At 43.3% G+C, this 26,455-nt stretch overlaps 2 protein-coding genes across 8 annotated transcripts in view; one reads left to right on the plus strand and one right to left on the minus strand.

Annotated features, from left to right (window-relative positions):
- alms1 (ALMS1 centrosome and basal body associated protein) lies at positions 1 to 22,219 on the plus strand. The gene is made up of 18 exons (XM_050062091.1): positions 1 to 76; positions 2,709 to 2,889; positions 3,645 to 3,756; positions 3,842 to 5,699; positions 5,922 to 6,081; positions 6,298 to 7,455; positions 10,392 to 10,507; positions 11,388 to 12,453; positions 12,785 to 12,907; positions 15,357 to 15,512; positions 16,605 to 17,572; positions 18,656 to 18,773; positions 18,970 to 19,185; positions 19,270 to 19,517; positions 19,993 to 20,158; positions 21,244 to 21,301; positions 21,612 to 21,711; positions 21,920 to 22,219. The coding sequence occupies exons 1-18, from the start codon at positions 62 to 64 to the stop codon at positions 21,962 to 21,964; spliced, it is 6,864 nt and encodes a 2,287-aa protein (XP_049918048.1). The 5' UTR covers positions 1 to 61; the 3' UTR covers positions 21,965 to 22,219.
- Positions 22,220 to 22,265: 46 nt separating this feature from the next.
- dctn1b (dynactin 1b) overlaps positions 22,266 to 26,455 on the minus strand; it is a 65,521-nt gene continuing 61,331 nt past the window's right edge. For all 7 annotated transcript variants that reach the window (XM_050062099.1, XM_050062105.1, XM_050062104.1 and 4 more), the window contains 3 exons: positions 25,910 to 25,983; positions 25,586 to 25,675; positions 22,266 to 25,373 (listed from right to left, as the gene is read on the minus strand). In XM_050062099.1, the coding sequence (XP_049918056.1) occupies positions 25,236 to 25,373; positions 25,586 to 25,675; positions 25,910 to 25,983 (302 nt within the window). In that variant the 3' untranslated portion in view covers positions 22,266 to 25,235. The remainder of the gene's footprint in view (positions 25,374 to 25,585; positions 25,676 to 25,909; positions 25,984 to 26,455) is intronic.

The raw sequence follows: 26,455 nt of genomic DNA on the forward strand, positions 1-26,455 counted from the left end.
GGTCCTTGGATACGAGCAGGAGGAAGCGCGCTCACTGTGGCGGACTGACAACATCAACAACATGGAGCCTCCGCAGGTAATTTACAGAACTTTAACGTTATTTCCGGTGTAGACATGATGTTACGAAGCGATCTGTCTCGTCGTCCGAGCCGCTTTGACCCGCGAATAAAGTTTACACAGCGTTAGCTGTTGTCGCTGCTAGCTAACTGCTAACTGCCTGTTTGCAGCTAATAACAGCTAACAGACGGTTAACGCGACGTTACTCCCTGTAGACGTCGTTGTCAACGCGAAATGTTGCGTTCCCATGGTTAGTAGTGATGGATGGCGAGCGGCTAACAATCAGTTGCAAGCTAGCGTTAGCAATTAGTATGCGCAACGTAGCCACGCGTCTGTTACCAAGCTAACCTGTTGCCCTTAGCTAACTTTTTGTCATACTTCTCAACTAACTTATAACATAAGATAATGTAGCTAAAGTCAACAGGGAAAACTTACTTATTCGCGACTGTCGCAACAACGGTTTAATTAGCGTTAGCATTTAGCAGCATTTGACATTTATTCAAAAAGTCTGGAAACCTTATTTATCAATCTCTGATGAAGCTCTTACAGCTTCAATCAGGCCAGAATAACTGCACAGATGTCAACTAACTTCACTTCATACAGAGAAACAGCACCTTTAAGCTTAAGCTAACAATTAAGGACATGAATAACACGTACAGACGTGACTACAGGTGTATTACACATACTGGCGATTTGCATTTAACCCTAAAGTCACACGGCACAAGTCAGTTTTATTCAAAAATCCCAAATTCTCCTCAAGGGGCTTTACAGTCTGTACAACATCTGAATCCAAACTCCCCACCAGACTCCTTTAACAAAGAAATAATGAAAGAACGCTCAGGAGGAGCAACGGAGGAGGGATCTCAGTCTCAGGATGGACCAACATGCACAGTACAACAAATCGTACAACCATACAGTATGGACAATCAGGATGACAAAATTACACAGACATTGTGTCATTGCATATATGAAGAACATCTATTGAGTACTTTATTAATCCCAAATGGGGTTACATTTGTTACTCCGGTTGCAAACTAAGTATTTTTCTTCATTACTGGTAAAGTTAACAATCATGTAATCATGATTAAAAAAAAAACATTAAAATTTTGCTTTTACTAATTAATACCAAATGTGTCTTTTCCTCAAAGCAACATATTGCATATACTCTGACAGCAGCACGTAAATTGAGTTTAAAAAGTTGTATATAAAGATACAGATTCAGATCTTTTATTTAAGTGTCATACACCAAAAGATGCCCCGCCCACATGGCTTACATGAAACTACGAAACATTTCAGACAAAAGCAGTAACACCATGTTACAAACCATATCTTTAAAATGTCAAAGATAAAGTGTCCTCAGATGCAGTTGGTAAACATTTGGGACCGGAGGGTTGCCGGTTCAAGTCCCTGTCCGAACCAAATATGAAGCATGGACTGGTAGCTGGAGAGGTGCCAGTCTGCTTCCTGGGCACCGCCAATGTGTCCTTGAGTAAGGTGCTGAACCTCCAACTGCCCAGGGTGCATGTCCAAGGCAGCTCCCTCACCCTGACATCTCTCCATTTAATGCACATATAGGTCCTGTTTGTGCATGTGTGTATTTCTGGCCTGTGTGTGTATGACAACAGAGTCATCAACACACAGGCCCAACAGACTTTATCTTCTTCTTGTTATTCTTCAAACTGAGCTTACTGAAACATTTTCATCAGAAGTGGAAAACAAATCAGGACATTCTGCAGACAATTTAAGGAAAAGCTTATATCTGAGATTGTGATAAAATGGACAGTAGAGCAAAAGGTTATTTCATGTCGGTGACATTTTCTGTTCTCTGGAATTGAATGAAATGAAAGCGTCCAGTCTCCACTGCCAGAGACAGGATACCACATCTCAACTGGGCACAGACAGACCTCTGAGCTCTGCTCAGGTTAAGGGTGACACAATGCTCCAAGCGGTACATGTGCTTATAGGTAAATGAAATAGAAGCCTAGCGTACAGACTTGAAGTAGGATCATAATCTTTAACTTCACATACTTAATACATACTTTGGAAAGATACTGTACATTTGTAGTGCAAGTCCAGTCGATAATGTTTTATGCTGCAAGCTCCAGAATTGTCCTTGAATATTAAAGTTGAATTAAATGAAAATACAAACACAAAAAACACATCTGTTATGTTATAATATGGAGTTTAGAGTTTGCGTAAAGGATACAAAGGATATTGTGATATGATTGTGAATTAATATAATAAATTAAAGTACAAATCCAAGTGAGCAGCCCGTCCTTATGAACCTTCAGTGACAGAGCAGCTCCCAGTCCAGCACAGAGGAGACTAGTTATACAAAGTCGTGTCAGCCGGGAGGAGCAACTTCCTGTTCCTGTTGTGTTCCTCGTCACAGAGGAGCTGAATAAGTTATCAAAGATGCTCAGCTGTGTGACCAGCAGGATGTGGAGAATGTGTGAGACATTTTCCAGAACTTATTACAGTTTTTGTGCAGCATGCTCCTCTCCAGCTCCAGAGGCTAGAGGGCTGTTACCAGCAGTTGTTTTTTTGAAGTCTCCAAAGACACATTCTTGTGTTTTAGGTGACACTGTTGTATTAAATGACACAAGAGGACAATAACAGTGAGTCATATTGTGTAATAATTCGGTTCACAGCTGGCGGCAGCGTCTCCTCAGTCACCAGCAGATGAAGATGTGAGTCAGTCTGTTGGACAAACATCCACAAACCAACTTGAAGCTCAAAGTCACAGTGATGCGGATCAGGACCAGAGGCAGCCCAGGCTGGAAACAGATGGCAGGAAGCTTCAGCAGCCGTGGGGACGCTCTTTTCTACCAGGTACATTAAACAACAATGAATTTCACTCTGCTGCTTTTAATCCATAATGTTGATTTTGGATTAGGTGATACAGAACAAAATGTTTTAATGGATATCTGGGGTTTTGACTCAAAATATAAACTCTACTGTATATTTGTCTCATGGTTTCATGATATCTACATAGGAATGGAAAAATCACATTTCAAGTTGTCTAGTTTTATTTACTTATTTATACAGTTTAAGATTACAGGGACAGTGCACATTAATGTTTCTGTAAAGGGGCCAGTTTATCCAGCTTGACACATTCTTAACTGTAGTCAGGTTTAATGACGCCTACATAAACACATACAATAAATCAAAACAGGAACAGCAACACTGTACATAATGTAACAGATTATTTTAGAGTATTTTTAAATGAACGATATGTGTCAGAGTCTCAGGTAGTGTTGGCGACTGATCCATGTGTGAGCTGCTCTCACTCAGTACGTAATATTTTCCACCGGGAGCAGCAGGATGGGAAATAATCTTAAAAATGAATCTAGTTGTGTTTGCAAATTGTGACCCTGCAAGATTTCCAGTCTTTGTAAAATCTCAGTGTGTGACTAAAAACCTCACACTGAACTTTAGATGTGAGAGGATGTCACACTTTTGTCTTTCAGAAATATTTTAAAAATCTTCTACTAAAGTCTTCTAGTGTATGGTCGGTGGATAAGTTGCAAATCATAAACCTGTTCGAAGTGCCTGTGAATAACATTCAGCATCTTCTGTATTGTCAGAATTTCAGGACAGTAACCTGTCTCCAGCCCTCTCCCTGCTTCCTGGAGCGGGACACAACTTCACTGATTATTCTTTATTCCAACAAAGTGACAATGAATTTGTCCCTTTAAGGTAAGAAAAAAATCAGCATAGTTTTTCTATAACATGTCATTTGACTGTTCAGAAGTTTCTCATTGTATTTATTTACCTTTTAAAGGGCGTATCCAGACATTTCCCTGGCATCAGAGAGGTTTCACTCTGCATCCCAGGATCGCACCACTCAGGCCTCAGAGCAGGACTCACTGTCCCAGCATCCTTTGGCTCAGGTGACCAGACTGTCTGAAGAAGGAGTGAGCAGCTGCTGCTCGCTGTCCCAGCACAGTTTGTCTCTAACAGATGAGCACAGACAAGGGGAAACTATTCACTCACCACTGACTGACAAACAGAGAGTACCGGGGAGCAGAGAGAACGTCTCCAAGACACTGACTGACCCTTCAAACAAGTCAGCAGGAGAAGCTGCTGAAAATGAGACGTTCTTCCTGAGTAAGGACGTTCCTGCTCAGCGTCTTCTGGAGCTCCTTCAGAAAGATATCGGTATGCCAAGCAGCAGCAGCAGTGCCGTTTCCTCTGCTTCTGAAACCTCTGTGAAGGCAGCTGCAGAGTCTCAAAGCCTTGAAGTTACCAAACCACACACTGACCAAAGTATGTTTAGAAGAGAGGGTCCTCCAGGTGAAGCTTCTCTTCCCCAGCAGCAGACACAACAACCTGACAGAGATTCACACTCTAACCAATCACGATCATTGTCGTCTGAGGTCTGTAACATCACCACGGGGCCTCGCAGCACGAAACCTGATGACAGTAGTGAAGCGTTACACAGAGAGCTGCTGTCTGAGGTAGAGAGGAGCAGCAGCCGTGAAGCTGAATCTGAAAACCAGCAGCTGAAAAGCTCCACACCACCTGGTCAGTCCCTCACACCGCATCCCACAGCAACGTTTGAAGGCAAGCCCAGTGTGACCAGAACAAATCCAGGTGGGGTGCCGTGGACAGGACCGTTTTCAGTAGGTGTCTTGCGGGGTCACAGAGAACAGGACCTCTGGTCCTCAGGGAACCAAACAGGGATCGATGGGTCCTACCTGGGTTTCCTTCCACAGTCTCAGTCCACTCCTGGGGCATTTAAGGCCCCGCCCAAGTCCAGCGTCAAGGCTAAAATAGGGCAACTTTCTGCCATAGAATCCAATAAAGAGAACTCATATCAGTCAGGGATCTCTCCACAGCCAGCTGCTCCTGTGGCTGATGTCCATCTCCCAGACATAGTAAATCAGAGCCAAGAGGAAGCTACCTCTGCAAAAGTCCAGTCTCTCCCAAGTCTCAACTTTATGCAGAAAGTAGACGCTTGGAGGACAAATCAAAGTTCAGGAAAGACATCACTATTTGATAGTTTAGCACTGCAGGGATTCTCTGGCACCTCTCCCAAAAAGAAAGCTTACGATGCAGTATCTGACTCTCTGAATCGCATCCTGAGTCAGCAGGCGATGAGTTTACAACAGCCTCCTGTTTCAAGTGCTGCCAACCAGGATGTCACACAGAGCTCCTCCACGGCTCCCTCAGGCTCTTCTTCTACAAGAAGAGGGGAGGCGGTGGGCAGCGCTCCCAGTGACAAAGACAACACTGGTTCTGCAGCAAGACCCTCCACCTCGTCCTTCGGCAGGTCACAGTCCCACTCCTCCCTCAGCACCGTGGTCATGTCGGCCCGGAAAAATCAGCCAGTGGAGAGACCTGCAGAAGAAGAGAACAGTCAGACTCAGGACGATGTCCGTCATCAGCCAGCTGCCACAGTTCAACCCGCGGCTCGCGTGAGCCTCAGTCGGTTCAGTGACGTGTCGCTTGATCGAGATTTGACACTCTCAAGTTCCCAAGGTAGTTACAGCAGTGGAGTTAAATTAGGAACTTCGGTCGGAGCGTCTTCTGCTGTCAGTCTAGAGGTCGATAACTACGCTCCTTACTGGACGTCCAAACTATCAACACCACCTCCTCTGCCCAGGCCGCGAGAGCTCAACATTGAAGAACGAATTCCGGTAATTAAAAAACTGAAAATATGAGTAAACAAACAGGATTTCTCTTAAGTATTATTTAAAATACGTTTAGGACTGTAGACTTGTGCAGTTGTTTGCAGATTCAGTTTTTGTGGAAAATAAATGGAAAGATTTTGCTGTTATTTTTATTCAGCTTGCATCATACCTTTATACCTGGAGATTTGTAGTCGTGATTCTGATGTTCTGTATTTATTTTTCTTGCAGTTGTATCTCCATAACCTGGGTATTGAACAGTCTCCCTCAACAATCTTGACTCCATTTGTGCCCAGAGGGCCAATCAGAGAGCCTGAATTCTCTCCCACTGATCTCTGTACAATTAAAGGATCTGTTGGAACCCCGACCAAGAGCACGCAGCCCTCTGAAGGTACCTTTAAAACTCGCGTTCTAAACAGGAAAAGTATGAGATAAGATAAGGGAAGGGTAGAATTTTCATTAAGGCACACCTCCTGAGTATCGCAGTCAATTGTGATTGAGATTAATATTCCATTAATTGTGCAGCTCTACTTCTTTTTGGTAAATGTGCCTTACCTGAAATGAACAGTTGTGCCCCATTAAAAATCCTGTCATGTTTTATTTTCAGGTGACAGTCCCCATAAAGGAGAGTTTTCCAGGTCCAGCATTCTGTCAGTGGACTCCAGTATGTCCATACCACTGAGCCTGGACAGTCTCGGTCCAGGTGTATCTGTCCCAGAGCGGACCAGACGGGCTTCTTCCTCTTCAGACACAGATGATACCCAGAGTGAACGCAGACTGACACGCTCCTCCCCACCCAATGAAGACTTGTATCCCTCCACACTGCAGACCACCCAGCAGGAGCACATGAACAGCAGCTTAACCAGCAGTCAGAACACCATCCAGCTCGGGGACAGGTTTGACTCTGAGCCCTCGGTAGATACCAAGGCTAGGTTTGGGGACAGAGACTCAGACTCAACCTTACAAACGAGCCGTAGTTTGGAGCGAAGTGCAGCAGATTCTGTCGTTAGCTCCAAAGCTTTGTTGGAGATCCGTAAACTTCTCTCTCAGGCGGAGAACATGGTGTCTACTGGGTCTTCAGGGGCCTCCTCACCCTCCCCTGCTGCGCCTCGTCTACTCTCTGATGATGACATCTTCCTCTCACTGAGGAAGAAAACCAGCAGGCTCCAGGACTCCTCGTTCTCCTCCTTCTCTGCAACTGTGGATCCCATGACTGGATCCTCCCCGATGTGGGTGAGGTCCTCGTCTGACTCCATGTTGACCTCAGAGAGACTGAGAGAAACCTCTATTGGTCGAGAGAGTGTGACCTCACCAGGGCAGCCTCATTATCCATCCACACAAGCTCTCATTACCACAGGTGCATACGGAAGGCCACAGGATAGCTCTGTTGATAGAGGTGCAGGGTCATCCCTCGTCCTCTCCCAGTCAGCCCGACGTGCAGAACCTGAGGGCTGCAGCGCTGCTCCTCCTGATAACACAGTCCCACCACAGCCACCAGTCAGCAAGCCTCTACCAGGTTTGAGTACACAACAGATCCCCTCTACTCCTGCAGACTCAGCAGGTGTCTCAGACAACGACAGAAGTCCTGCACAGAGCAGCTCCTCCTCACCCATCCAAGAGGACAGTGATCAGGGCGTGATGAGTGACGGAAGCAGTGAGAGCTCGCTGGCAGTCAGAGTGGCCAAGTTACTGCAGAGTGAATCTCCGGCCACTATGGTGTCCAGTACACCCAGCGTCACTGACCAAGAGGAGAGCAAAGCCAGAGGTAAGAGGATACAAGTTGAGATTTTACACTCTAATCTTCAGGGACAAGTTTTGAGATTAAAACATTTAAATAAACTCCTGCAGCATAAGTCCACGATCACACAGAAAGCGTTTTGCGGGTTACAAAACATGAGACGCACTGCCTTTTTTTAAAATAAAAAAAAAAATAAAAATTGAATTGAATGCCACTAGTAAAAAAAAAACCTTGCTCCGCTTTTGTTTTGTTCCCAGGCAACCACCCTTTCACCTTACCCTAACCTTCCCATGTAATCAATCTACTGTTTACTGTCAAATAAATACAATAAATAAACAGTATGTAGTTCCTGACATGTTGAGGCAGAAGGTACTGTCTATCACTTTCATCATCGCCCTTCTAGGAAAGCTGCGAGACATCTGAACAAACTGTAACCTCAACTGCTCTGACATTTTCCCAATCCTTGTTAGGCCCAAGGAGTGACAGCAGACTGTCAAACTGTCCCTGACTCATCCTGATATAAGCTTTGAACCAACCATCATCCAGGTGAAGCTCCTGGACCAGCTGGTTGTTCTCCCTTTGATTTCTCCTTTTTCTGAGGGTCTCATGTACCCACTTTCCATTTCCCTGTGTCCATTCCCCAAATTCCCTTTCCCATGCCAATTTTTAAATGCAGATTTTAAGGTACTTAATACAGGGTTCCTACGCAAGTATGGAAAGTATGGAAATAAATTTGATCAATTTCCAGGTATTAAAAAGTATGGAAAATTAAAAATAAAGTATGGAAAAATATTTATGTTTCCAGACTCTTACCACTGTTCTAAAATACTGTTTTCTAAAATAGAAAATTAGGTATTTCCAAAAATAATTTAATCAATCCGGATCGTGTTTTATGCCGGGCCAAGCACAGTTTGTGTGAGAGCAAACGTCTCAGAAAACATCCCGCCCCTTTTACCTGATTGACAAGTGGTATGACCAGCCCGCTACATGCTGCACTATGTAGAGGAGAGGAGAGAGCTCTGTCTTACGTCTTCATAAACTAAAGTCATATTATTTTGTGCGAGGGACGCTTCATATGATAACATAACAATATACTATTTCTGGTGTTATGTCATGGTGTCATTTCTGTCTCTACATGGTCACGCGTTAACAATTCTCCTCTGCTCTCTGTATTGCGCACGGCGGAGTTCCGCCACACACACAGGTGAGCACGCTAGAGCGGCTCGGGCCGCATTTTCCTGACCAAACCTGACCCCGAGCCCGGTGCAGTTTGTCAGCTGACAAAGTTATTGTTATGGACACTGTGTAAATAACCAACAGACTGCTGTTACGCACAGACAAACACGCTGCTCGCACAGCAGCTCAGCACGGCACTCATGCTGAGCTTGTGTTGCGTTCAGGCGTTGTCACGTAAATAACAACTTCCAACACTTAAATAGGTCATAGCACAAAACAGCAGCATGTCAAGTGACTTTTTACTTTATTATATTCAATAAAATTGTATGTTCCTAAATCTTGAGACACCTCATATGTAAGCTAGACAGACATTTCACCTGCTCATTACTGTGCACACATGTACTGTATGTACTTAGTCCTAAAGAGCCCTTCTGGTGCCAGTAGATACATAGAAACATCCCAGCAGGCTGTGCTTTGCAAGCATACAAAAAAGTTTCACGCATGTGAAAATTATTTTTCATGCGTGTGCTTCACCTCCGCTGCTACAACTCCATCCTAGGGGAAACACTGCTGTGTGCGTTTTGTGCAACAGGTGGATGTGGTAGTCTACTGGTAGAGTAGAGAGAGAGCTAAGTAGCGTTGAAGTAGAGTAGAGCAGGGCAGAGAGATGGAAGCAAAATATATTAAACCCGGTGTTAATACAGCAGAACTGGAGAGAGGGGTGAAAAATAAATAGAGGTGGGCATGGCTCAAGTAGGGCGCAAAATTATAGACGGAGAACGATTGACAAATTTTTCACTTTAAGCCCTGACACTGTCATTTTTGTGTAGGAATTAAGCTACAATACATGACGTATGTTGTTTTAATTAATAAATACAGTGTGAATAAAGATTACATAACATAAAAATAACTGCCGTCTTTGTTATTTGATAGGCGCTTAAATTAAACAATTTTTATAGGGCAAGTAAAAACTGACTTCGGGCAAGTAGATCTCTGACCAACTTGCCCGACCGGGCAAGTGAAAAAAAACCTTAGTGTTGAACCCTGCATCGGCAACATGGAGGAGAAGGCGATTCTGAGCCACATGAAAGGAAAAAACACAGACGTCTCGTTACTGCATCGCTTGCACCGAGAGTCACAACTTTTTTGCCTCAGCCCAGACACTGAACTTACCTGAGTTTTTATTTGCATGCCATTATGGTACTTGGCTACAATCGCCTATTAAGAACAATTAAATATGATGTGAAATATGATACACTGATATATTTACTCAGATGTCGCATATTCTCTTTAAAAAAAAAAAAACCGCTGAGAAGTCTGGAAATTAGGGTATGGAAAAGTATGGAATTTTGAAATTCCAAATGTGTAGGAACCCTGTTAATACCAAAATAGCTGTTAGCTAAGGACAGATGATTAGGTGGTTGTCTGGCAATTTAAAAAAAAAAAGACAATAAGCTTCAAAAAGCGCTCCATCTGATCAGAGCAGGCTTCAGCATAAAAAGGCAGTGTGGTGCATCTCGCTTTTAGCAACCTGCAAACACACTCTGTCTGATCAGGGTCTAAAACATACAAACAAACTCCACTTCCTTCTCCTCCATCATTGTGCGCAGACAGTCCCAAACTGTCATATTTTCCCCAAAATATGTATATACTGTTCACCTGAACATGAGCAGGCATGTGTATTGCTTTTTACAACACTTGCCTCCTGTTCCTCCGTGGGTCAGAAGAACCCTATGTTGCACTAACAGACTATCATCTGCACTGGAATAAAAGTGTCTGTGTTTCAGAGTGGATCAAACTGAAGATATCAGGACAGCAGTGTGAGCCGCTGGAGTTGGACAAAGAGGACAGAAAGCGGATTGAAGAGATCAAGAGAGAGCTGCTGTTGAAAAACCCTCTGAAGGTAAATAGGACACTCATGAAAAGCTGTTTATCATCACACATAGCAATTATAGATCATACAGCTTAATTTATAAGGTCTGCAAATTAACAGAATTTTTTAAAACACATTTCTCTTTTTTAAAAACATGTTGATATTCACCAAATAATGTTTCCTCTCTGATGTCTGCGTACGATCTCTGGACAGTTCAGGTCTCATGCTGAAGGTAACAGGTGTGTTGCAGGCATGGTGTGTCAACTGATGCATGTCAGACTTTAGGAAACATTTCATTGAAACTGTTTCCATGTTTCCAGTGCAGTGTTGCAGTGCAAAGGTTTCTTCTTTGGGTGTTTGTGATGGAGGAATTAATTCACAGGATAACAAACTACAGTCTCTCCTGGTCTCACAGGCCCTTTTTATAAACGTGGTCTATGAGTAAAATGCTTTTTTGGCCGCAGGGCCTGTTTTTTTGCTGCATACCGTGAGTGACCACCAGGAGACTTAGCTAGCAGCCGTTAGCAGCTGACTCAGAAAAAAAGAACAGCAACAGAAAATGTCTGGGGAGGAGGTGAGGTCCAGGAGCTCCTTACTTTCCGAGCAGAGAATGAGAACAACCGCCATGTAACTGGGACGCTAAATAATTGTTAGGCCATTGTTATTGTTAGAAATCACTGCCTGTTGCTAGAGGCTGATGTTGTTTTGTTACACATCACGCCTTCCAGAACTCTGGCATACGGTCTAAAATCACACACTGTGGCAACATGATGCCAGCGTTGTTTGGTTCTGCGTAAAAAGCAAAGCCGGTGTGCTGAAAGGTCTCTGTTGCGGCAGTGTTGCAGGATCTCTGTGTGAACGGGGCAACAGTTTGACACCGACTTTGTTTTTTTGTTGCTTCTCCTTTCAGAGTCAGGGGAGCACAGATACAGAGAGCAGTGCAGCATCCAGCGTCAGAGTCCACAAGGAGCAGGTTCAGCTTCAGCCAACAGACACAGTCACTGCCTTTCGTGACTCCAACAACCGGCCGTCCCAGCCGCTGCAGCGCCTCAGCTCTCACATCCCCTCAGATCTCTCCACCGACTCCAGTGTGCAGCTTCAGAACCCTCCTCGTCCAGATCTAGAGGCTCAGATACGTGAGATCGCTGCCAGAGAAGGGGTAACCCTCGCTCGGACAAACCCTCAGGCCCTCACGTCTATCACCATCGCCACACGCAGGCGCTCCACCTCCCCCTCTCCCTCCACGTCTCCTGCACCTCCCATCAGTCCAGCACCTGAGCTGCTCCACCTGGCTGAGCTCTCCACAGGAGCATCTGAACAACCTAAAGCTAACAGGCAGCTTCCCTCAACCATAGATGAAGAGGATGAGGCAACCAGAGACCCGGCGTCAGTGTTTGAACCAAGCGATAGTCTCAGCATCAGAAACCAAAACTTGACTTCTACGAGGAGTCAGAGGAGGCAGGACGCTGTAGGAGGCCAGTTTGAAGAGCCGTCAAAGGATTTAGGTGGAGAGGATGTGAAAGCTAAAGAGGACAACACACAGTCTGTAAGGCGAGATGGCGAGATCTCTGTCCACGACAGTTCTGTTTCTGGTGCTATTCACAAAGCTGAACAGACCACAGGTTCGTCCCCGACCAGGACAGGTCACGTCTCACATGTCCACCTCACGCTGTCCCCCAAAGCCACTGACGTCTTTCCCAGTCACGCTGTAACGGGGCTGCCACGTAAAGAATTCGTCCCCCTCAGACACTCCTCTGCTGCCACCAGCCCGGACGAAGGCGTCGGGTTGTCCAGTCCGCCAGAGTGGTACGACACCAGAGAGCCAATAAGACTGCGGCGGCCTGAAAGAGCCGACACCTCCACGCTCTTCAAAACCACCGTGCCTCGGGACAGGATGATCTCCACGTCCACACAGTCTTTCACACCACGTCACAGAGTTCTTGTGTCACCAAGACCCTCAACCACTGAAGCACCAGGTAGGCTTATTATGGGATGTACTTATAAAGTTATACCAGTATCTGATAAAGAATAATCTCATGTTTAGTTCTGTTACAGGAGTGGTTTATAGTTTTATAGTACAGTGCCTAACCCTTCACTGAGCTGTTTATCACACTATAAATGAGGGCAGAGTTCTGAACATGAGAACATACTGTGTTAGGTTTGTGTCTTATCATCTTTGCTTACACAAGGCCACATATTCTGATCCTGCAGTCTTGGCTTAATTAGATCATTAGAAATTAACGGCTTTATTCTAAACTCTCTGTGGTGAGTAAAGATGACTCAAAGAGACTCCTTCTCTCCTTCCAGCAGTGCCTGTCCTGTTGCCTTACAAACCACGAGGCAGTGAGGAGGTCTTCTACATCCCTCAAACAGAAGCTGACGTCTCCTCCAACGACCCCTCTGACACCACCATGGAGAGCTCCCACACAGGTGCAGTCATCTGAAATATAATTATTGTAATCACATTAAATGTTGGGTTTACTCTGTGATTTCTACTACATTACATTCTGTAGGGCTGCTCCAAGGGGTGGGGGGAATGATAGATTTATAACTCACAAATGTCAAAAATCAGTTCTCTAAATGTTTGTTGATAAGGTGATGTTGACCAAACAAAAGACGCTGAATTCAGCTGCGAGGGCAGTGCAGCACCTGAACAGTCTACAGCCAAGATACACTCGTAACTCATCCTAAAAAAGGCAGCAATACAAGCATTTTTTTAATTTAATGTCTAAATTATCATATTTTTGAGACAAACATGAAGTTTATTGGGAAAAACTTTCCATGCCATAAATTAGCCATTATTCTCATACAAGCAGGAGACTGTCAGGTGCTTTCAAATTAATTCAATAACTTCTTAAGTTAACTTCTCAAACTAAAAAGGCTGCAGACTGTGTCAGATTTTTTGAGTGTGTCCAAAACCTGAAACCAACCGTACTTGAATTGCATTTTATTTATGGTAAAATATTACATTATGCAAACACTGAACCCTCTGCCAGCTTAAATATCCCACAGTGGGTTAGTGTGAGCAACCACAGGTGGCACTTCCTGATTTAAAAGTTTGCAGAGGAAACATTTTGGCTTCTGTGAAGTCGAAGGGAAAAGGGACCTGGGCGAGAGCAACACTGCATGCAAGTAAATTCATCGCTTTATTTATTCATCGATCAAGACAAATACTTGCTTTTAAATGAAGCAAGTAGTCACACATTGAGAAAAAATGAATCACGTATTGAAATAAAAAATTGAAGTGCATCAAGATGGATCAATAATTGTTATATAATCCCATCATAGCCCTCTGAATCCCTGGCTGCGCACTAAATGTACCTAGATAATGACTCAAGTCATCACTGCACTTTGTTTTTTAGTGTACATTTTATTTCTCTGACTGTGTGGAAATGTGATGTTTTCAAATCACAGATGACGACAAAGGCGTTAAAACACTGGTCTTACATCTCGTTCCACTTACGTATGTGTACGGGGACGAGTCAGTCAGAAGTCCATTCATTCCTACGGGAATCTACCTGCCTTTTAATGTGCCTGCAGAACTCCTCTCTGTGTAATATTTCAGTCCAGAATTTGCCTCGAGTATGTTTAAAAAATTGGAACTTTTGCGGTGGATTTCAGAGAGTCGGTATAACCGTGTGCCAGCTTAGCTAACAGGCTGCTAACTAGCTAACAGGCTGTTTCCCTCAGTTCAGTTTCCTGTTGATCGTCAGGTGAGTTTGTTTGATTAAGAAGAACTTGTTTATGTATTTTAAACACACTGTGACTCTGAGTATTATTATTCTGCTAAAATATGATTATACATCATATACAGTCTGATACAAAATACAGTCATCATCTTTTTCTGTTTGATATGAAAGTGCAGGCATAAGATTTGTTCAGTCGTTCATACACCTTTTTAGAATTATTTCCAAAATCATGCCACGAACCTGGCAGGTAAACATCTTCATTTATCTGTTGCCATGCAACACTGTTCCTGTTTTTGTCACGGTAATGTTCCAAGCAAATATTCCAAACAACTGGATGGTCAAACAACAACAACAAAATTAGCCCCTCCCCCATGGCTACAGGTAGTTTCCATTATGTGTCTATCCATCTTTAAAGAAATGTACTTCCTTGCGTTGGACACTAGAGGCATCATCCTTATATTTACAGACCTACGTACACCAGTCACATACATAAGTGGAAACGAGCCGTTACAGGTGTGAGGCTGATGAAGGCAGATGTACTGTAGGAGTTAAGTATGGTGCAGCTGCTGTTCAGGTGTGTTGATCTGACACTAACAGGACAGGGGAGCATATAATCTAGTTCTAATTTTTGTAGGTGGAGTGTTTTGAAGAAAAGACATCAGTAATAATGTTGGGTGTTTATGAAAGTGAAGAATATCTTTGGAGAAGAAAAAACATATTTGTCAAATTAACATACCGAAGACAAATCAGTCTGCTTAATAACTGCACAGCTTCTCCATCGTACAACTGATTAAACTCAAACTGTGAAAAAGTTGAATAAAAATGAAGGACTTTATAAAAGTGAGAGAAATAAATTGTCGGTTGTATTTGTAATAAATGAGGAGGCTCTGCTCGGTTCCCCCGAGCCTGTACGGAGAGCAGCTGGTCTATTGTAACCTACACCAGGCATGGCATTAATTATTCATGTTCAGGGGCTGAGTGAGACAAAGGCAGAGCTGGGGCCCCAGCAGAGAGACGGAGGACGAGAGGGACTGTGGACTCCTTATCTTTAAACATCTTCTGCTCATTTCTGCATCAAAAAGAAAGATTTCAGTCACACAGTGGTTTTATCAGTCAGCTCAGGATACAGTCTGAGTCTGACCTCCTCTCACTCATCATGAGGTAACAAACCACTTTTGACTTGTGACCAGGCTCAGACGACGCCGTCCCCCCACGCTTCAGCAGCGAGGTCCTCGGGCACCAAGATGCTGGGTTGGACCGAGGCGTCACCATCAGACACTCAGAGGGGATCTACAGCAAGAGGTTAAAAACAGCCACCTTCAAAATGAACGAGCCCGAACACGGAGGTGAGCCGAGCCTACAGGACGCACACTCATTATGTTGTGTTGTGCTCAATGCATGTGTGAAACAAACATCATCTGTGGATGAATTACAAAAGAAAGCTTTTCAATAACTGTTATTTTGTACATGTGTCACTCTCGTTAAATTAGATTAATATAATAGAATCAGTTTTGATTTTATACACTGACTGTTCAGAGGTTAAAGGGACACTGTTACTGTCACTGTGTTCAGCTCTGCAGGAAAGTGTTTTTGGAGAAGAGGGAAGAAATTATGTGAAGCTGATTATTTCTAAAAGCTTTCCAATGGATCATAAGTTTTTTTTTTATGTTTTGGTTGTAATCCAAAGAACCCAAATAAATAATAAAAAAAAAATAATGATGAATAATGATCGATATGATGATAGATATTTTGTTTCCTGCATGCCAAAAGATTTGACTGCTCAGGGATAGACATATTTTTTAACACCAAACTTTTAAATTTGGTGGCCAAAGATACCAGATCACATACTGTTTGTTTTTACTCCAAATTTTGTGTTATGGACTGAGACAGATATGTGAGCAGGAGAGTCAAAGGTCAAAGTGCAACGTCATAACAAAGTAGTTTGTCCCACTTGTAAGTAAGCATACTAGGGATGCACCAAATGTCAAATTCTCGGCCGATGCTGATGTTTAAAAGACCAATGTGGCTGAATGCCGATTGTTTGTTTTTTTTGTTTTTTCCCTTTTGTTTCGTTTGTTTGTGTTGTTTATTTTGGGGCGGCATGGTGGTTCAGTGGTTAGCACTGTCGCATCACAGCAAGACGATTGCTAGTGCGAACTCCGTGGGTTCCAGGTGCTCCAGCTTCCTCCCACAGTCCAAAGACATGCAGGTTAATTGGTGACTCTAAATTGTCCGTAGGTGTGAATGTGAGTGTGAATGGTTGTCTGTCTCTATGTGTCAGCCCTGTGATAGTCTGGTGACCTGTCCAGGGTGAACCCTGCCTCAATGTCAGTTGGGATAGGCTCCACCCCCCCCACGACCCCTAACAGGATAAACAGTCATGGAAAATGAATGAATGAAATGAAACAATCTTAACGTGATGATCTCTTTTCTCGAAGGTGCTCCTGTATCAGCAGATGGAACCTCACAAACAACACGTGTTACTGGAACTCCAAAAACATCTTCTCATGAATCAGCTGCCGTCACCAGAGTGCCTTCATCCAGCAGCCGAGGAGCCTCCAAGAGGGACCAGGGCACCAGCCCGGTCCACTTCCCCAGTAACGATCATCCAGAGCCGAGCCGTGTGAGATTTCAGCCAGTTCATGTGGATGTGGACTACGACATGGCGAGCCATCACCTGGACCAAAGCTCCGCTCCTCAGACAGGAGAGGAGCGAGGCGAGGTGAGGAGAGACTCTGACCTCCGTCACCCCACCGCCCAGCAGAGCAGCAGCACTCTGGACCAGCTGTGGGAGCGGTTCTGTGATCAGTGGAGCCTGGAGGAGTCCAGACCGACCAGCGACAGAGAGGCGTCGCTGCTGCAGCGGCTGGAACGCCTGTCCCGTCTTATTCAGAGCACAAGAGGTGCTAACATGTCAGAGAGGAGGGGAGGAGACGCTCCAGAGAGAGACAGAAAGAAGGGCAGTGGAGAGGTGAAGAGGAGCGGAGGTGGTGAAGCCAGAGGAGGAAGAAAGGTTGAAGGTAAACCTCCCGTCCTTCGTCAGGCCTCCACACAGAGGCTGCAGGTAGAAGAAAATTCTCAACCTGCAGATGAGGACCGCCGAGACTCCTTCACCTCCTGCTTCTCCCAGGACTCCTCTCAGAGCCCGCACCTCTGTCATGCAGACCGGGACGAGTCAGAGACCCTGTCCTCCATGTCTGGCTCCATGTCCACCGTGGACACAGCGCGGCTGGTCCGAGCCTTCGGCGCCCACAGAGTCCAGATCCTGAAAACGAGCTCCAGCCTCAGTAAACTGTACAGCACCATCAACAAGCAGAAGGAAGGGAGGGAGCGGAGGAGAGGAAGATACAAAGAGCCGCCTCACATCATGACGCTGTCAGAGACCACCGTCACAGATGAGTCCACGGTGTGTATATCCGTGTCCTCGTTCTTATTCTGACATGAAGCTAATTTAATTACATATGTATGAGCATAAACATATACTAAGTGAACTGTATCATTTTTTCTTCACCCCTTATCAGCACCAAACAGGCCTTTTGTCACTGCAGACATTTTGACTTGTCATAGCAGAACCAGCTCAGGTGTTAATAACCTTAAGGGCCCTCACACACAACGCTGATGGTCATCGGTCAGCATCTGTTACCCTAGTGTTTGTGTTGTGTCCTGCACTGTTGGTACTAGTGGGCTCTCCTCAGCTTATTTCTGGCTGATTCAGCAGGTTGAAAATCACCAGAGCTCATTGGTAAAATAAATCATTCTGATTGTCAGTTCAGCTCACACAAGATAAACAGAAGTGAGGAAGGTAAACGGCTAAAGTCCAGAGGGAGTCAGACCAAAACAAACTTGTTACATAATGTAAGTTTATTTTTTAGCCATTGAGCTCTTTTAGTAGAAACAATCTGTGACTGTTTGTGTTGTTGTTTACTGGTGCATAGAAAATATCATTTGTTCTTTCAACTTCAACATCAGGTTGTGTTCTTGATATGCTAACTGGCTAACTAGCATCTTTAACACAGACACCTGCTGCATGCTGGTGTGGAGAGTTATTTCCTCTCATGCAGGCAGAGACCATACATGCTAGTTACCCGTCTGCTGTAGTCTTTGCGGTGTGTTCAAGTGCAACTTTTTGGCCAAGAAACAGGCGACATGAGGCGATGCAGCAGTCTGCTTTCATCACCTCTAGTTCTTTGATGTCAGTTTGCTGTGTCTTGGCCTTAATAACAGCCCTGCTCTATCCAGGTGTCCCAGTAAACTATGACAGTGTGACAGTGAACCAGCAAGCACAGTACCAGGACCCTGAAACTGAAGCAGCTAAATGGAACTCAGCCATTTATTTATTTACACCTGTGTCTTTTCCTGCCGAGACATGTCAGACTGTGTTCTGTGTAAAGACTTTCAATAAAACCACAGGACAAAGTGACACAGAGCTGCAGTGACTCGTAGTTACTGATCGGCTCTAAATGTTTGATGTCATTTCATTGGTCCTCAGGTTACTGCTGGTTCTGCATCATCAACCAGCACTTACACGCTCCCGTCACACCGCGGCCCCTCCAGGACGCTGGCAGCTAAGAAGGCCGTTAAACTGGTCAGCAGAGGCATCCAGGCAGGTCAGTGCAGCCGGAGAGAGGTCTCTGACTGAGGAGTGTTATATGAAGTTATTCTGTACATGTCTGAAGTTTATCTCAGGGCTGGACGATCATGGATAAAATAATAATCATTTTAAATTAAATAAATAAAAACCAAACACAGTAAAGAAGATGAGGATAAAAACATTCTTCACACTGTTGTTTCCTGTTTCCTCAGGTGACCTGGAGCTCGTCAGTAACGGGACTCGACGACACACCAGAGACGTTGGAACCACCTTCCCTTCACCTGGTGAAGCCAGAACTTCCAGGCAGGTCTCATCTTCCTCGTCCAGCTTGGACAGAGGAAGAGGAGGGAGGAAGAGCCCGTCTAAGAGCCAGGGCTCACAAAAACAGAGGAAGAGCAAGAGGAGCCCCCCAAAGACCTACCCTGAAGGTACGTGACCCTACACCTGAGCTGCTGCGCTCTCAGATATAAACTAAACCCTCGTGTTGACTCGGCTGGTTTGAATTTCTGCAGGTGTGTCATGGTTCATCGCTGCTGACGAGCTGAGGTCAGAGGCGAGGAAGGAGAACCGGCCGGAGGAAGAGGAGTCGACCTGGAGGCCTAGCACCGCCTGGTTTGAACCATACAGCCAAACCCATCCGTGGAGAGAACCACTCAGACAGAGACAAGTCCACCAAGACAGAAACCAACCTCAGCCTGAACCTGATGTAGATCCAAGAACCAAAACGCCGTTCTCTGGTCTGACACGGATCTCTCTACAGGTTGGTTCAACTTTACCTTTATAAAACATCACTTCAACTTAAGTCCTAAACAAGAGTACGTCAGCTATAGATATAAGAAACTGTTGTTTTCATGAAAAGTACAGATGACTCAAACATTTCAAAGGCCTTTTTAAAGTGTGGTACGAGTTTGAGGCTCCTAGATTTAGCTTTAAATGTATTTAGCTATCACATAAGATGAATAAACACTAATGAAGTAAATGAAAAAACATCTTAAGGTATATTTTAAGAGTTTAAAGTCAAAAGCTGTCGTTAACTGTCAGAAGAGCGTGTTCATGTAGAATAACATCACTTATAGTAAGAAGCTAAATGAGAAAATAACTTTTCAGGCTCTTCAAGATAAAATGATGCTGCTCTTCATTTTCATTAGACCTTTGATAAACAACAGTAAATGGTTCCCCATACTCCTGTCCCTTTTTGTGTTGTAAAACCATAAACGTTCCTCTGTGCTCTGCAGGACGCTCTGCTGATGCATCGTCCGGAGTTCATCTCTGAGTCGAGGCGGAGGGTGAAGCGTCTGGCTCTGCAGGTGGAGGAGAGGAGGCTCCAGGCTGATTTCAGCAGAGAGCGCGATGAACTGTTCAGCCGGCCTGGAGGACCGGGGAGGCTGCCGAAGCCTGCAGGTACTTGACACCACACACCAGAAGAGGAGAAACAAACCTGCTGCTGGATTCTTTTACTCCAGGAAAAATGGTTTTATAAACTCACTGTAGTGTTTATGAGGGGTGTCACAATTTAATTTGACTCTAAAAAGTAAAACCCTCAGGCCTCAGACTGTTCTGAATACTCTGTTTCCACAAGACGAGCTGACATCAGCTTGTGACAGATTTCTTTATAAGGTCATCTGCTCCAGGCACGCTGCGTGTGCAAGTGTTTACATACTACATGTAGCATGTAGCCACATGTAGAAACGTGCTAACATCAGGGAAACATGTAAGCTTGGTTGCTAATGTTCATTTCTCCCTGGCTTTGGATCATATTCCTGCTGAAACATGTCTGGTTGTGTTTGGAAGCTTTTATTAGTGATTGGTGATTTTTCACAGAAGAAAGTTTGGCTTTTCTCTGCTACAGTCATTCCTCGACTGCAACGACAACTGTCATTTACATTGACTAATTCTTCTTTAAAAACAGAGGCTACATCAGTCATACTTAACTTGCCACCCAAAATCTGGCCCATGACAGGGTGTTGGGTGGCTCGCCAAAGATTTTCCAGTTCACAATGAAAATAAATTCATTCACACTGGGTGTAAATAAGGAGCCTGAGTGCATTAAAACCATCAAAAGTGGCTTGTTAATAAACAATTAAAAAATAAGAGGAGGATACCCCAGCGCCCCCAAAAGAGGTCTGGGTTAATTATTTATATATTAATTATTAATGTTGGTTTATTAACTGACCCCTAACAGCTGGTTTTATATCAGATTGATTGGCTGACGTTTTCATCAGCAGAAGGGGAAATATTTTAAGTTAAAATATTCTAGGCTAATTTGTAGGGCTGCCCCTTTAAAGGCAGACATGTTGATCAGTCAGTCGAGCCATCTTTATGTATTTATTTATTTATTATTGTTTTTGATTTCAGTTACTGAAATTAAAAGCTCATTTGAATTTAGAATCAACCGTGACACTCCAGGTATATTAATATTAATATACATTAAGGTGCTATTTTAAAACCTGGACTGATGACTGTTTGGTTTGTGTCTGTGTGTTCAGGCACCGCTCTGCTCAGGAGAGCTGTTCCCAGGAAGGAGATGATCCAGAGATCCAAACAGTAAGACTTTGATTTGCTTTGTTCTCCGAAAGGACGACGGCAGTCAAGAAGGCAGATATTAGCTGATACTGATGTTTAGTTTATATATCGGTGCATCCCACTGAAAAGGTCTTAAAGAGCAATACGTGTCTGACTCCTGTAGACACCCTGACAACCATGTATCATCTCTATCAGGTAGAGTTTCAGGTGAAAGTGAAACTGGTGCTACTCTACTTTTGTTTAACTCAGATGTTGCAGAAGTGTCTAAACCATATAACAATATTAAGTTTGTCTTTAAAAACGTTTAATCACACCGTCGTCTTTTCACCAGGATTTATGAGAATCTTCCGGAGGTGCAGAGGAGGAGAGAGGAGGAAAGAAGGAAAGCAGAGTATCGATCTTACCGACTGAACGCTCAACTCTACAACAAGGTACAAAACAAACATCTGCTCTCGTTCACAAAGTCGTATATATTCGTTATAAACGTCTAAATCTGATTCGACTAACATCATTCTGAGTCGGGTACAGCCCTACTTATTTCCTGAGCAGTTCTCAAAGTGTGTCAGAGACTAACTTTATACATTTGTTTATTAATTTAAATGATTTATTTACACAAACAACCTGTTTCCTGTGTTTCAGCGGATCACTAACCATGTCCTGGGCAGGAGAACAGCGTGGCACTGATCAAACACACCTGTCAAACTTTTTTACTGTAGATTAAATCAATGATGTGAAAATATTTTTACAATTTCTGTAACATTAAGAACAAGACTACCTAACTAAATTTAGCTTTAATATATTTGTGACCACAGTTTTAGTTTGTATTTTAAAGATTATGTAGAAAAGTAGAATTCTTTTCTTCGTACGACCAGTGACCTGTGTTAACTGGTTAAACTTGAAAATGCCTTTTCATGTAAAAATAAACTAGATTCTTTATCATTTTTGCTAAATTCCCTGTTTTGATTGAAGACAGTGAGGCTGACGATACGCTGGCTTTAATGTCTTTATTGATCAGTTATCGGTTGTGCAAGAGCAGGAAGCCACAGGAGGAGAAGGTAAGACAAGTTAGACAAGCTGCAGAGTCAGAACATCAGCTGCACAGATAAATAACACCATGAATAAATAACACACGTCCTTCTGTAACTACAGCTGTGTAGATGCACTATGCCCATTAATTAAATTAATCATCAAATAAAACTTCAAGTCATGACGACACTGTAAACATAAATACTCTAACAGATCATTAAATAAAATAATTAGCATGGATTAATAAACTAAAAGCCTTTTAAAATCAGCCGTGGCAAACGTGGTGACGAGAAACAAAGATTCTTTGGCAAAGATGAAGTTTTGCTTTAAACGAGGTTTGATCGGATCAAATCAAACATAAGGCAGGTGACCGCTCTTTACCACGAGGCTCTCTGCAGGTTTAAGGCTCGGACGACGTTTGAAACTGCAACAGGAAACAGAACAACAGTAACACACACGTCTCTGGATTTTTGTTTTTCAGTAACTTTACCAAAACAACCAGCGTGTCTTTTTTTTTTTATACCGAGCGTGTAAAAGTAGTCAGCTCACTGGAGTTTACAGCACAAGTGTAATAAATACTAAATAATTTAAACCATCTAACGCTTCATCTGAGTTTTTAAATAAACATGAAAAATCTGCAAAAGAATTTAATTTATCTGCATTTTACACAGTAAATCTTCGAGGTTTTTTCAGCTTCTCTTCTGTGCAGTCTGCAAAGTTTCAATCAAACCACAGAGCAGAACACAAAATCCTCAACACACACACACACACACACACACACACACACACACTGGGGCCAGACGCATAAAACTTGGAGCAGATTCACGCAATATTTTCATCAGATTCATAAAGCCAGATTATGTTTTATGAATCTCAATCAATTTGGTGCACGAGCCTCATTTCCACACCCAAAATATCCCATAAACGGATGTAGACACGCCCTCAAACATATTTGCGTATCGATACTTGTGCCCCTCCATCACTCATCAGACCTGTCCATGACAAATACGATAAATAAGGAGCAATGTCACTGACGGTGTTGCATTGCTGAGTTTCTCCAACGGTGCCAGGTTTGACCGGTTTGGCAATTTGTAGTGTTCGTTCCCCTAATTCATCACATCTCTGCAAATCATCATCACGGGAGAATCTCAATCATTGTGATCATTAAACGTCAGAGGGATGATCAATGATTCATTCGTAGTGCTCAAGTTCAAACTGACTTTACAAAGTGCTTCACAGGATACTGAACGATCACTAACAGGGAGATGAATGTAAAAAAAAATATGATGACATGTATCACTCAAATTATTAAAAATTAAATAAATGTGCCTCGTCATATCATTGCAGCTATCTTGGCCAAAGCCATGTGCACGTCTGGTCTGACGTCTGCGTGACGTGTGCATATTCTTCGTTCATGAATACCGGTTTATATGTGAGAAAAGGCATGGGCATGTTTTTGTGCGTACTTGTCCTTTATGCATCTGGCCCCTGGAGTTTGCTCGCATGTTAACTTCATCACTGAAATGTTTTTGTCGTCAGTGAAATAAAGTTCATCCAGTAAACTCAGCGTGCAGGACGTCGTCTCTGTGGTCGTTAAATGTGCAAAAAGTCTCTTTGATCAAACCACAGTAAAACTCCTGTAAACGGACAAATCTGATATTAATCTGTTTCATTTCTAAATTACATGATCCTTACTTCCCTTTAGACAGATATAAAAATGGAGCACGCCACAGCGACACCTGATTAAAGATTTACAACACAGTCATGATCCTTCTACAGTAATACTGCGTAGCTTTAACAGTGATAGAAACACGGAGCGACATCCAATGTTCTGATAGAAACCACACTGTGCAGGTTTCACCCCGGGGCCAAACACCAGTCTGATAAAACTCTAAACAACAACAGAACATCAGGGCAGCATGCAGCACCGCAGGTACAAGGATATCTGCTACTGTTTATGGCAACAAAACTAAACGCAGACGTTTCAGTTGTGAGGATGGATCTGTGATCGCCTCACAGTCTGTAAGTTACAACATGCAGGGCTGTAGGTGAGAGATGAGCAGTCTGATACAAGTCACTTAAGAAAAACTAAGACTCGGGGTTCCCACAGGTCCTTGAAATTCTTGAAAGTCTGAGTTTGAGGGGGAAAGAATAAATTTTTCAGCCTCAAATGTTTTTAAAATAGACACGGGTTATTCAGTGCACAAGAATAGAAATTGAGCCTAAAATTCTCAGTGTGTAACAGTAATTAATTTTGATCTGTGTTTTAAACTATGCTGTGTTGGGCCCTTGATTTTGAGGGAAATGGGCCTGGAAAGTCCTTGACAAGTCCTTGCATTTGATGTAAAAAAAATAAGTGTGGGAACCCTGAAGTTCAGTTGAATCTGATTTTGACTGGAGACTGATGAAAGAAATGCTAGAAAGTTTCCACTTTTGTCGTCATGATATGTGATATTTTCTTGTATAATGTTAAAACAAACTGTCCAAAACTAAAAAATATTCAGTCAACTGTCAGATGTCACAAAGGAAAGCAGCAAAATCTCACACTGAAGAAGCAGCAGTCACAGATTATTAACTTGAATTGGCTTAAAATGACTAAAACAATTTAAAAAGTAATCCAAAAAGTTTCCAATTAATTTTCTGTCGATTGATCAGCTCACTAAAAGACAGACCAAACAAGTTCTCGATATCTAAAATCCAAAGTGATGTTCAGATTAAACTGATCTCAAACTCACAGCCCTGAACGACAGACAGATAAAGATCACTTCCTGCAGGTTGTAATCTCTTCGTTAGCAATCTGAAACACTTCCTGGTTTGACATGTTCGGCCCCAGGGTGGAGACCAGGCTGCCAAGCTGATGATGGGGGGTGGTGGTGGTGGTGGTGGTGTTGTGTTGGTGCAGCAGGCAGGATCGCAGGGCAGGTGGCGTTTAGGTCCGCAGCAGACTGTGAACTCTCTGCAGCTGAGACTGTGACAGGACGAGGCGGTGGACCTGCTCCTGACCACGGGCACACGGCACCATGACCCGACCCACCAGCACCGTGTCGCCCTGCTTCTCCTCCTTCGCCTGAAGATGAAAGAAAAGAGTTCAGTGTGGTGAGATCCTTTCACCTCCGCCTCCAAGAAGAGCATGTAGAGGAAAACTTTTAGAGGTGTTAAAAAAAACTGCAGCAACAATGTGAAAATCAAAAAGCAACATAAGGTCGACTTTCTTTTTATTAAAACACTGCCCAGTGAAATCAGTGATGAGCTTTGACTGACTGTGTCTGCAGCTCTTACCTTCACAAATGAAGTTGAAGGGAACGTTGCAAAATCTGATGCAACTCGAGCTCCAGGATGCTGGTGGACGACGTGCTCTGCCACTTCGTCCTGACAGAGTGGAGGAAAAGAGAGGAAATGTGGTGATAAGCCTACATCAGCCTATAAGGTGAGTGAGTTCTCTTCAAGAACTGACCGCAGTGATTTCTTCATCTAAATCATCAACGTGTCTCTTAGACCCCATCCCAACTAGGCTACTTAAGGAGGNTGATGTAAAGGTGGTGGCACAGACACAGTTTGAATAAATGTTTTATATGATTTCTGTAGATGTGACAGTTTATTTACCTTCAGTCTACCCAGAGTGTCACTGAGAGACTGTAATCTGGCCGTCTGTTCCAGCAGCTGAGCACCAGGTGTCACTGCAGGACAAATAACAACACAGCTGTTAGTTTAGAACAACAACACGTAACAGGAAAATCTCCCAAACAATAATTCTGCTTTTTTTACGAAGCACTGATGAAAAATCACACAAAACTGCATTCAGATTATCCTGTCTCTGTCTGTCTCAGGGTTTCTGTATGACATACTATACTATGCACTGTTACTATTACTACTGTACTATTTTTTGTGGCCTACTGTAGCTTTCTATTAGAGACATACTATAATTTGATTTTTCACAACATACTATGCTGACATTTTGACGAAAAAAGTCTATAAAAAGTATAGTATGTATAGTATGTCATCCGAAATCACGTGAAAAAAAGTCACAATATAGTATGTCGTCAAAAATCATGAAAAAAGTCATAGTATAGGATGTCCTCAAAAAATCATGAAAAAAGTCATAGTATAGGATGTCGTCAAAAAATCATGAAAAAAGTCATAGTATAGCAT

This window comes from Epinephelus moara, chromosome 14 (assembly GCF_006386435.1).
Source record: "Epinephelus moara isolate mb chromosome 14, YSFRI_EMoa_1.0, whole genome shotgun sequence".
Taxonomy (NCBI): Eukaryota; Metazoa; Chordata; class Actinopteri; order Perciformes; family Serranidae; genus Epinephelus; species Epinephelus moara.

Excerpts from the sequence above, each read along its gene's own strand:
- alms1 (XM_050062091.1), top strand. Across the intron at positions 3,757-3,841 it reads AATGAATTTGTCCCTTTAAG|GGCGTATCCAGACATTTCCC; the intron begins GTAAGAAAAAAA and ends TACCTTTTAAAG. Across the intron at positions 21,302-21,611 it reads ATGATCCAGAGATCCAAACA|GATTTATGAGAATCTTCCGG; the intron begins GTAAGACTTTGA and ends TCTTTTCACCAG.